Here is a 12382-nt window from a genome sequence, read left to right on the forward strand (position 1 = left end):
AGGATCTGGAGAAGATTATAAGCCTAGGAACCCTAACAGTTGGTAAGTGTGCCTTGTTCCTTATTTCCTGAATAGCTATTTATTTTATTTCTTGCACAATGGCTTTGGCTGTGCCTGGTTGTGACAATAGCACTAAGGGAGAGAATGTGAATATGTGGCTGCTAAATTATATAAAAAGTTATGGGGGACCTTATGAGATTCCCCAAGAATATAGAAGACCTAGCTAGAATTTTGCAGTAAAGTGCAGGCAATGGATTGTGGGCACGGATTTTGCAGAATTGTGGCCAGCGTCATAAAGTTAAGGATGTTCTAAGGGAATTGTTAAAGGCATTGTATGGTGTGACAACAAATGTGTCCTTGTCAGGAAAAATTAGACAGATGAAGAATGAATGCCCATATGAGCTTGCAGATAGAATTAGAAGTGTGATGGAATATGTAATGACTGGAAATCCAGGTTTTGAACGCGGTGGTTTAATTCACAGGGCAATGTTATTAGAAGCATTAGATAATGATGTCAGGGAAGGTATTTTATCTGTTACACCTGATCCTAGTGATTATAATGATATTTTGTTGAGAGCGGATAATTTGTGGAGGAGAAAGTGCAGAGAGGACAGTATGGCGGTTGATGCAGCTAGAATTTTTAGAGTCGAGGGTCAACAAGATAGAGTTGATTTTAAAGGACCATGGAGGGGAAGAACAAATTACAGTTCAGGAAGTTATAGAAGGCCAGAAACCAGAGGAAAGCCTAGCAAACAGCCTTGGGTGCCGTTTAATGAAATCAAAAGTGAGAGAGATCGTTTGCAGGAGGAGCTGAATAAGATACAGGAAGAAATGGAAAAAATAAAAGCAGGAGGGGTCAAAATAGCAGTAGTAGGAAAGGAGAATGCTGTGACACCCTCTACCAGTTATTGTTAGGGGTCCCGAGCCCCCCACGTCCCGTCCTGCCATTTCTTACCTGACTTAACATTAGACTCCTGGGGCGGCCCACTGTTGATGTAACATTAGGGGGAACTCCTGTAAATGCGCTGTTAGATAGTGGAGCAGCTGTTAGTTTTAGTAAATCTGTTGTCCCTGGAAATGAAAAAATTAGAACAGGTGTCACTGGACATTTCATTGAAGCTCCTTTGGTGCATGGTGTGGAGATGCAAATAGGGGGAGAAAAGTGGAAGTGTGATGTTGTTTGTCAGAATCAGGACATAATTGGTGCTGATGTCTGTGTGCAGCAGGGTCTGGTGGTTGATCTTGCAAACATGAAGTTGTGGAAGATGTCTGGAGATGACGGGTTGGGTCATGTGTGGCATCCTCCCATGGAATTGATAACAGCAGCAGTAAAACCTGTCGGTGTGTTACATGGAGATTGGGATCCCTGTTGGGATAGTCTGATGTGTGAATTTGAAGACATAATGGCTAAACAAACAAGATTGTGATAGGATGAATACAATGATTTTATTGGAAGGATTTGATCCGGCACCTCTCAAGCAATACCCAGTGCCAAAGGAGGCCATTAAACATATAACGGAAGCTATAAAACAATTGGAGGCGCAAGGTACATTAAAAAGGGGTGCATCGATATGCAATTCGCCAGCCTGGCCAGTCATCAAACCTTGGGCTGACGATAGATTACCGTGCCTTAAACAAATATGCTAAAAGTATGGCACCTGTGGTAGCAGCTTACCCTGAAATGATTGCCAAATTAACGCCAGAAATGAAGTGGTTTACTGTCATTGATATCAGTAACAGCTATTGGAATTTACCCCTTGACCCATCATGCCAATACAAAACAGCTTCAAGGCTATAAAGACAGTGCAGCAATATTTCATTCACATATGAAAGAAGTGATTGATAAGTTTTCAAACCCTGAAAGAGTAATTTCATATGTTGATGACATTTTGATTGGGTCGGCCTCCATGGAGGTGCATATGAACGATGTGAGGGAAATGTTGCTGCTTTTGAGAGAAGCAGGTTTGAAAATTAACCCAAAGAAAATACAATTGGGGAAATAGGAAGTCCAATTTCTGGGTGTTACTGTGGGACAGTCAGGGCAAAGTATAAATGAACAAAGGGTTGAACTGATAAGTAAGATGCCATTGCCCACTGATGAAAAAAGTCTGAGACAATTCTTAGGCATGACAGGTTTTTGCAGGGAGTTTGTGCCTCATTATGCGTCATTAACAGAGTGTTTGTATAATCTGCTGAAACAAGACGAATGGAAATGGAAATCAGAGCACACACAAGCCATTGAAGCTTTAAAGGAAACTTTAGGCAACGCCCCTGCACTAGCATCACCAGACCCAAATAAAGAATTCAGACTCTATCCACATGTAGGCCCCAGTACCTTATCTGTTGCCATCACGCAAGACTATTTTGGAAAACAAAGACCTGTAGCCTATGCATCACGTTTACTATCATCTGTAGAACAGAAGTATCCTTTGTGTACTCGTATGGTGCTGTGTTGTTATTGGGCAATAAACAAATTCAGGTACTTGACAGGTACACAAAAGGTCATCATTGCTAGTCATCACACTCCTATAGTCATGTTAGCAAATGGGAAATGGAAAGAAGCAGATGTAAATTGTAAAAGGATTGCAAGATGGACCACAGCTTTATTGTCAGAGAATATTCAGGGCTTAATGTTAAAGGAACCTAGTGTCCTGGTTGGTGGATTGAAGATTGAAGGTGAACCTCATGAATGTCAAGTGCAAGGAAATAGTTTGCAGCACAGAGTTTTTACTGCTGTATCCAAACCTTTTGACCTTGAAAGTGAGTGCTGGTATGTTGATGGTTCTTCTTACTATAAAGATGGAAGTAGAATTGCAGGATTTGCTGGTGTTAGTGTAAAAGATGGCGAGGTACAGAGACAATTTTCATATTCATGTAGAGCTCGTTCTGCACAGTACGTGGAAATAGCAGCACTTCTGCAAGTACTCATAGAGATAAAAGATGACGGGGAAATCATTAACATTGCTTCAGACTCAGACCAGGTATGCAAGGGTGCAGTTGTCTATCTTTCGTGGTGGAATGTGATGGGCTTTAAAGGAACAGATGGCAGTGAGATAAGATATTCATCCTTATGGAAGATGATAGAGGAGGAAACGCAATTTTTTTCAAAAATTAATATTAGAAAGGTACAGGCCCACAGAAAACAAACAACCGAGCACTACTGGAACAATACTGTAGATAAATTAGCAAAGGAGGCTGCAGTAACATCCCCCGAATGGCTTCATATAGAGCATGCTTTGTCATTTCCAGTCTCTGCCCTTACACGAGCTCAAGCAAAAGGAATTGAAGAAAGGACATGCGAGTTGGGTAAAATACAAGATCAGGATGAGGAATTAGCTCAATTAAAAGAAATGTGGGGGACTGGGCCTATACAATTTGAGGGTCAAGAAATGCAATTGAAGGATGGTCTTTTAGTAACTCACAAAAACGGCTTATCTTTATGGGTTGCCCCAAAAGGTGTAAGGAAAGACATTCTTACATGGATCCATGGGTCTCCTGTTGGTGGACACCCCAAACTGCCTTTAGCTTTAGAAAGATTGGATCATGTAGCATGGTGGCCTAAAAATAAACAACACATGCAGGACCATATTTTGTCATTTCTAATGTGTGCCAGGCATGATCCTGCAAATAGGAAGAGGAGAGGAGCACTGATGAGACAAGCTCCCATGGGACCATGGGAGCGAATACAAATTGATTACACAGGTGAATTGCCTAATACAGCACACCAGAACAATTTTTGCTGGTTATCGTGGATTCCTTCAGTCACTGGGTTGAGGCTTTCCCCACCAAAAACTGTACTGCCACCACTACTGCAAGGATCTTGGTCAAAGAAATATTTAGCTGGTGGGGAATACCAAAAGTTCTAGACAGTGACAATGGGCCAGGTTTTGTAGGTAATGTGATGCAAGAGACATGTAAGCTTCTTGGTGTCATACAAAAATTTCACATCTTCTATCACCCGGAATCTGCAGGACAGGTTGAACGAATGAACAGGACAGTAAAAAATGCTCTTAAGAAGGTTGTAAATGAGAAAGGTACAGATTGGGATGAGAAATTACCTTTTGTTCTGGCAACCATTCGTTCCAGAGTTTGCAGGTCCATAGGCTTTGCCCCTTATGAAGCCCTGCTCGGCAGAACAATGAGAACCTGGGAACATCTAATAAATCCAGTCCCAGCAGCATTGGAAACTGTTTCATTATCTGAATCATGGGTAGAGACCTTAAAAGATCATGTGATTACGGTGCATAAGGCTGTGTGTTTCACTGATGAATGTACCCATAAAAGCTCACAGCAATGGTTTAATGCAATGGGAGACACTAGAGAATACCAAATTGGGGATAGAGTGATGTTACAGGTTTTTTCTGTGTTTCACCCATTTCCTAGGGCAAAGTGGAAGGGCCCCTATGCAGTCATAGACAAAATTGGACCTTCAGTTTACTTACTAGACTTGGGAGAGAACAGGTCAAGATGGAGTTATGCGTGTCAAATAAAAGTTTTTAAAGGAAAAACGGATTTAATGGATGAGAGCATGGTCTAATTTTTCCCTAAGATTGTCTTTCAGGTCCCAGGAGTCATGGAAATGCCAGACGACCAAACCAAAATGAAGACTGCCCCCCTGGACAAGCCTTCCCTATTAACATATGTGTTGATAACAGCATCAATCACTATACTAATTTGCATCATAAACATCAGAGTGGAAAAGTGTCAAGTTAAGGGATTCAAATGCTTGCCAGTGGGGAAATCTGACCTAATTAAAAGAAGTTTGTTGGATCATACTACAGAACTTACAGTTTTAGAGAATTCAGAAGGCATCCAGATAGATGGGGATACTGTAAAGGGCATGGTTGGGGGGTGGATAGTCGTCAAATGTGAGATCATTATGCCAAAGTCTGATTACCTTATGGAATATGCTGTTTGGACTTACCCAGAAGGAAGTGATCGTCACAGGAGTACAAATATAATCTTATTGGAGACAAAGAATGGACCATAAATGCAAATGACTTTAGAAAGGAATTTCACAATATTTAAGGAGGGTATTATATCCTGTAGCCTTCATGATATAAAAGACGGAGTCTATACAAAAATCCTAAATATATTGGTCACTAATTCAAGAGACTGTCCTACAATTTTACAGTGGCCAGAACATGGACTTTTTATTGAGTGGACTCAAACTTTTGTATATAGCGATATTTCATATGTATCATTACCATTATTGTTGAATTTTACATTATTTAACATTCCAGAGAGTTGCCCAGAATCAATGAGATTATGGTTTAAAACGGTCTTTCAAACACACCTAAACCTATTTTGGAATGCTACACAAGGGCTCAATTTTAAGAAAGTTTCAAAGAGGGATCTGGGTACTGATATAATATCAGGACTCAGTTTGGGTAGTTCAATTTGGAATAGGATTGATAAAGAAAGTCTAAATATAAAAGAACAAAATGTTGTGGGTGGATTACAGCAGATTCTGCTTAAAGGGGGGAGAGTGGATTTAAACACTCTATCTGAAATGAAAATAGATATTCAGAACATTCACACCATTGCTGCAGATTTGCATAACATTTAAATGTCGGTGAGTGCACTGAATAAAACACTTCAAACCAATAATGTATCCAAGTCTATGGTATGTGGTATTATAGGAAATCTACTGAGTGAACACCTGAGCCTAGGGCTTCAAGAAATCAAACAAGGAGAATGGTGGCCAAGAATAATGAACTCAACGTTATTATTCAGTCTTATCAAAGACAGTGGAGTTACTTGTAAGAACTTTGCCCTTGCTAAAGTAAGGAGTCTGGATACTCTTTGCAATAAAGATCGTATCGGAAAGCAGGAAATACCGCTGACCGTAGACATCCCTTCATGGGCAACAACACCATTACCTGTATATAAGATGATTGTTCTTGGTGAGGTGGAGGTGAGGAATGGTACTAATATACTGAAACAACTTCTACCACAGAGCAGACTTGTAGTCAAGGACAATCGAGTGTGGAAAACCATGGACCCCAACTGCTTTACCAGACGTGGCCAGGCCTGGCTTTGTTCCTGTTCTTTCGAGCGGCTGGAGTACATAGATGGCTGTGCTGCTACACACTCTGGGAACTGCCTGGTTCAATTCCAAAAATATGAACCGGCCTGGAAGAGGATAATTCATGGAGAAGGTCTGTGCATTGGGGATACCCTTGTTCACGTGGCAGAGACAAGTTCAGTGCCAGGCACCTATCACAGGCTGGTGTGTGAACCTCACAGATGGACTATTGACGATTGGAGAGGAAGACATTCGAGCCAATATCCAGATGAATCAAGTATCTATGGACATTGAGCAAACCGATCTTGGCAATTGGGACTCTATGATTTCTCCAATATTCAAGAAAATACCACCACTTACAGTTGAATTGGATACATTATTAAACAGGGATAGTAGGAAAATTATAGAGCTACAAGAACTGGTTAAGGAAAAACCTCATCAATTCTAGTAAAATTGCTAAAGAATTTCAGGAGCCTTGGTGGAGCATACCCAATAACACTTTTTCTCATCCACTATTGAGAACTCTTTCAATGATTTTTGTGATTATTCAATTTATATTAATATGTTTTTTGTTTGGTTTATATTGTTTTGGTAGAAGACAACTAAGAACAATCCAGAAAAATAAGGAAGACCTAGAGTTAGCATCAATCTGAAGAGCCAGGGATGTCTGAGCAGTTTGACTGGTTATGAATCGATTCTAATTCGAACCGATCCAAGTGGGGATATATGTAGTAGATTTTATATATATATATATATGTATGTTTTTTATATTATATATATATATATATACATACACTCAGGCACATAGGACAGGCCAGTGACAAGTCCATTTAACACATCAAAAAGTAAGGTTAGAAATAGATATTCATCTAATTAGGCATTTCAAAAGGTGACTTGTTGACCAGAACAGAGACTGACCAAACCAGATTGACCTTTACATATCAAAGGGGCAGGTAATGACCCCGTGCTAAGTTAATTTTAATAAAAGGCCACCTCAGCCTTTGAGAGCCAACCTAATTAGTGGTCAAAGAATGCAAAATGGGAAACTTCCTGAAAGATCACCTCAGCGTTTGAGAGCCAACCTATTTAGTAGTCAGAGAATGCAAATTAGGACATTTCCTGAAGGGCCTTATGACTGTAGTTGTCCATAGTCAGAGGGGGGCATTATTCACCCAGAAAGACAAAAGCAGATCAAAGGCCTAATAAACCTGGCCAATCAAATTGCTTATACTGGTCCTCAATGAGGCAGATAAGGTATATATTACAAATGGGTTGTTTTGGCTAAGTTATGACAGGAGAAGCTGGGTTCTCTGAAGATGAAAGAAATGTCCTGTCATCCATCTTGTATGTACCTCTGTTGACTTTGCTGAAGTCTCAATAAATGCATCTCTCTGGAAGAACTGGGTCGTTGCAAGAATAACTCGCATTATAGAAATAATTAATAATTAATTAATACTACCACTACTCTGATTATATCACTACACAAGGTATTGTGGGGAAACACTTTAGCTGAACATACAGGGGTTGATTTACTAAAACTGGAAAGTGAAAAATTGGGTGCAGCCGTGCATGGTGGCCAATCTGTCTGCATGACGTACAGCCTTCTTTTTTGCATTAGATATTGTCAATGCAAAAAAAAAATAAACTAAACTAGATGTCACATATTTTTGCTTATAGGGCAAGGCATAGAGCCCAGAGTCGGTGGAGAACCAAACAAATAACCTTAGGAAGTAGCAGGGCAGTCAAGCTGCAGAACAATCATTGCTGCAGGTAGAGGATTGCAACCACCATGGATGAGAATCCTTCACATTTGTCCCAATGAGGCAAAGTCAAGGGTGCTGGTCATACTGCACAGGAGCAGAATTGAGCTCAAAGTCCATACAGGAAGGAGAAAAACTGAATGCACCTGTGCACAACCCTCCACCCTTTCCTGTGACAACTTGTTACCCAAAGCCTGGAAAAAGGTTCTCTAGTGAAGGTGAAGGTGTAGCTGCCTGGAAAATAGTACCCAGAATGTAACTGGCCAGCTACCAGCCCCAGTGACACCAAGTACCACACTACCCACAGGAAAGGGAGCTGTGCAGGGAGATGAAAATTGCAGGGACCTGGACAAGCCCCTGCAGTAAAACCACAGACAGGGTACAACTAGTTTGACACATGAAGCAAAACCCTGTGCTTATGAGATATATACAGTCACTGGAACATCATTATTTCAGGTAAATTGGAAATAAAATGTGCTGACTTTAGAGTCTTCTGGGGCTGACTTGAAAAGACATCAAGAATTTGTATATTCAGGCTGAATCTTACCAGTAGCTGTTGGCTGAAGACGGGAATTCCACATTGGAAGTCCTGAATTGGGAGAACTGGGAATGACAACTAAAGAGACTAGGACAAAGTGGGCAGGCTAGTTATGAGGACAGTTATAGCCGTAAGGGCTGCCCTCCTGTTTTGTGTGCCTAGTGTTCAATTCATTTGCAGATGTCAGCGTAACCCATATTGCATTTGAACAAATGTACAAGAAAGAAAATTTTCATAAATCTTTATTGTAATGTTACAAAGCAGTTGTAAAGGCATATTAAGTTAATACAATAAACATGGTATACTTGCCTGCTCTGTGCAATGGTATTGCACAGAAAGGCCCCTTGCCTGTTATTTCAGGGTTCCCCCCCCCCGTCAGCACAATATATTACTCTTCCCTGCATGCTCCCATAGTAAGTTTGCCCTCCAAGTCCCCTCCCCTCACAAGATTTGATTGACAGCAGCATAAGTAAAGGGCTTTCGCTGCTGCCTCTGTGTTCTGTGAATACAGGCAGAGAGAGCAGCGCTGCTGAAGTCGAGATAGCGCTGGATTGAAAGAGGAGCCAGGTAAGTATTTAATGAGCGAGGGGGAGGGAGAAGCTGATCATGGAAGGCATTTTACTTTAATGCAGACAATACATTAAAGGTAAAAACCCTTATGTCTTTAGAAGCACTTTAAGATAAAATTAACTGGATTTATGTAGGCACAAATTAGCTTGACAAAATTTTTTTTTTTTTAAGATTTCTGAATTCTAAAATGTGTGCACAGTTAAGTGTTTGACGCTCATTCAATAAATGCAAAAATAAATGCTTTACCCTGGGGTAAATTAATTAATACAGAAAAAAAAAAAAAAACTTTTTTAAATTAAAATGTATTTTCGATGTCTGGATCAGGTCATGGAAGACCTGATCTAGTCCATCCATGCACCCCTGAAGCATTAGATCACTTTTAAGAGAGTGTTCTATTTTTTAATGTTAGCAGAAAGCAGGAAATCTATTGCAAAACTGAATTAGCTTGGCGGTATCTAAAAATAGCTGCCAGGCTCACAGATGAGCACTAAAGTTCTAGATATTACTATTATAAAGCACTTTGTAGAAAAGTCAAGAACTTATTGGCTTAGTGCTGGACCATCGCTGTCACCATCACCCAGTAGATCCACTTTTAAAATGGTGCTGGGACATACTGCTGCTAAACCAGCACCTGGGACTCAAGTAGTTTCAAAATATGCGTTGACTGTACAAATTTTGATGAATTAGCTGTTGTAAGAAAGAGGAAAGTTAAGAAGATATTGTGATAGTTTATGCAACAATAGTTGAAAACTTCACTAAGACAATAATAATATAAAGAACTTAATACATGCAGGATTATGGCAAAAAGTGTGCATTGATGTGATACAATTCTGGCCAAACTAGTTTACAATCCTCATAAATGTGTGTCAGCGTGTATGACTACTCTATAATTTCATATGACCTGCTAGAGAAAGTCAAAACAAATCATGTACCTTCATTGCCTCCCCCAGGAGGATGATAGAAAGACAAACCAAGGGATATTAGGGCTGCGATTTCAAGAATTATTAAGGTGACATCTTGTAGGGCTTCCCAAACCAGCTGTAAAAAAGTTTTGGCTTTTTTTGGAGGGATGAAGTTTTTTCCAAACTCCTGTCTTCTCTTCTCCAAGTCAGTAAGATTCTCTGACAAACCTAAGAAAAAATATGCATAGATTTCCTATTATAATATGACCATTAAAAATTATAAAACATTTTATATTTTTATATTATTTGTATTATGATAACTATTATTACATTATTAAAGTATGTGTGTTATATTAACCACTTCAGCCCCAGAAAATTTTACCCCCTTCCTGACCAGAACACTTTTTTCAACTTGGCACTTTGTGACTTTAACTGACAATTGCGTGGTCATGCAATGCTGTACCTAAACAAAATTTACGTCCTTTTTTTCCCATAAACAGAGCTTTCTTTTGGTGGTATTTGATCACTTCTGGGCTTTTTATTTTTTGCAATATTAATAAAAAAAGAGCAAAAATGTTGAGAAAAAAATGACATTTTCAACTTTGTCTTTTAAAAAATATCCAATATACTCAATTTATGTCATATATTTTGGCCAAAATGCATTTAACTACATGTCTTTGATAAAAAAAATCTCAATGAGCGTATTTTTATTGGTTTGGGCAAAAGTTATAGCGTCTACAAACGATGGTGTTAATACTGAAATTTACGCAGCTTTAATTTCTGAATGCCTATCTCATTTCATGAAGTGTTAAAGCGGCAGGGCAGTACAACCCCCCCCCCCCCCCAGCCAAATTACCACTTTTTCGAAAGTAGACATCTTAAGGAATGTTCTGATTCTGAGAGGCATGTTGAGCTCATTGAATATTTCATTTTTTTGTCACAGGTGTTTGAAAAATGACAAAAAAAATAATTTTTTTTTTTTTTTTTTTACACAAAGTTGTCATTGAAATGATATATTGCTCACACATGCCATGGGTATATGTGTAATTACACCCCAAAATATATTCTGCTGCTTTTCCTGAGTACAGGAATACCACATATGTGAGACTTTTTGGGAGCCTAGCTGTGTACGGGACCCCGAAAACCAATCCCCACCATCAGAATTTCAAAGGGCGTACATTTTTCATTGCATTTTCTCACTACCTATAACAGTTTAGGAGGCCCTGAAATGTCAAAATACCACAAACCCCCCCCCCCAAATTACCCCATTTTGGAAAGTAGATACCCCAAGCTGTTTGCTGAGAGGCATGGTGAGTCCATGGAATATTTTAAATTTTGCCACAAGTTTTGGGAAAATTACAATTTTTTATTTTATTTTTTTTTAACACAAAGTTGTCACTAAAAGATAATTACGCCCTTGGAAAGCCTGAAAGTGGGGATTGGTTTCGGGGTCCTGTACTTGGCTAGACTGCAAAAAAGTCTCACACATGGGGTATCCCTGTATTCAGGAGAAGCAGCAAAATGTATTTTGGGGTGTCATTTCACATATACCCATGGCATGTGTGAGCAATATATCATTTAGTGACAACTTTGTGTAAAAAAAAAAAAAAATGTATGTATATTTCCCGGAACTTGTGGCAAAATATAAAATATTCCATGGATTGACCATGCCTCTCAGCAAATAGCTTGGGGTGTCTACTTTCCAAAATGGGGTCATTTGGGGGGGGGGGTTGTGCTATCTTGGAATTTTAGGGGCTCCGAAACTGTGACAGATAGCGCAGAGGTGAAATGCACAATTTACGCCATTAGAAAACCTGAGAGTGTTGATTGGTTTTCGGGGTACTGTACACAGCTAGGCTCCCAAAAAGTCTCACACATGTTGTATCACTGTACTCAGGGGAAGCTGTAGAATGTATTTTGGGGTGTCATTCCACATATACTGTACCCATGGCATGAGCAATATTGTTGATTTCACTCCTGACTACCGATCACATTTTCGGAGGCCATGAAATGCCAAGTCAGCACAACCCCCCACCCCCAAATAACCCCTTTTCGGAAAGTAGACACCCTAAGCTATTTGCAGAGAGGCATGGTGAGTGTGAATGGTGAATCTCATTTTTGTCACAAAGTTTTGAAAATTTTCCTGTTTTGTCTTCATTTTCCAAAAAATATGAGAGCTGCAAAATACTCACCATGCCTCTCAGCAAATAGATTTGGAGTGTCTACTTTGCAAAATGGGGTCATTTGGGGGGGGGGGGGGGTTGTGCCATCTTGGCATTTCATGGCCTTCAAAAGTGTAATAGGTAGTAAGGAGTGAGATCAACAATTTACGCCCTTAGAAAGCCAGAAGGTGCGGATTGGTTTCGGGTCCTGTACGTGGCTAGACTGCCAAAAAGTCTCACACATGGGGTATCCCAGTGTTCAGGAGAAGCAGCAGAATGTATTTTGGGGTGTCATTTCCCGTATACCCATGGCACGTGTGAGCATTATATCATTTACTGACAACTTTGTGTAAAAAAAAAAAAAAATAATTTTCCCGAAACTTGTGGCAAAATATAAACTATTCCATGGACTCACCATGCCT

At 39.7% G+C, this 12382-nt stretch overlaps 1 protein-coding gene and 2 pseudogenes across 3 annotated transcripts in view; 2 read left to right on the forward strand and 1 right to left on the reverse strand.

Annotated features, from left to right (window-relative positions):
• LOC309548058 (plasma membrane calcium-transporting ATPase 4-like) overlaps positions 1 to 12382 on the reverse strand; it is a gene marked incomplete at both ends in the record, with an annotated part of 1291629 nt that overhangs the window by 1172629 nt on the left and 106618 nt on the right. Inside the window, one exon of the mRNA XM_082248025.1 lies at positions 9829 to 10026. Coding sequence (XP_082104151.1) covers positions 9829 to 10026 — 198 coding nt within the window. The remainder of the gene's footprint in view (positions 1 to 9828; positions 10027 to 12382) is intronic.
• LOC309546664 lies at positions 181 to 939 on the forward strand (annotated as a pseudogene). Its single transcript has one exon. The product of its transcript is annotated as an uncharacterized misc_RNA (transcript).
• On the forward strand, positions 4574 to 6699 carry LOC309545756 (annotated as a pseudogene). Its single transcript has one exon. The product of its transcript is annotated as an uncharacterized misc_RNA (transcript).

Source organism: Pelophylax lessonae (genome assembly GCF_965119305.1).
Source record: "Pelophylax lessonae genome assembly, chromosome: 2".
Lineage (NCBI taxonomy): Eukaryota > Metazoa > Chordata > Amphibia > Anura > Ranidae > Pelophylax > Pelophylax lessonae.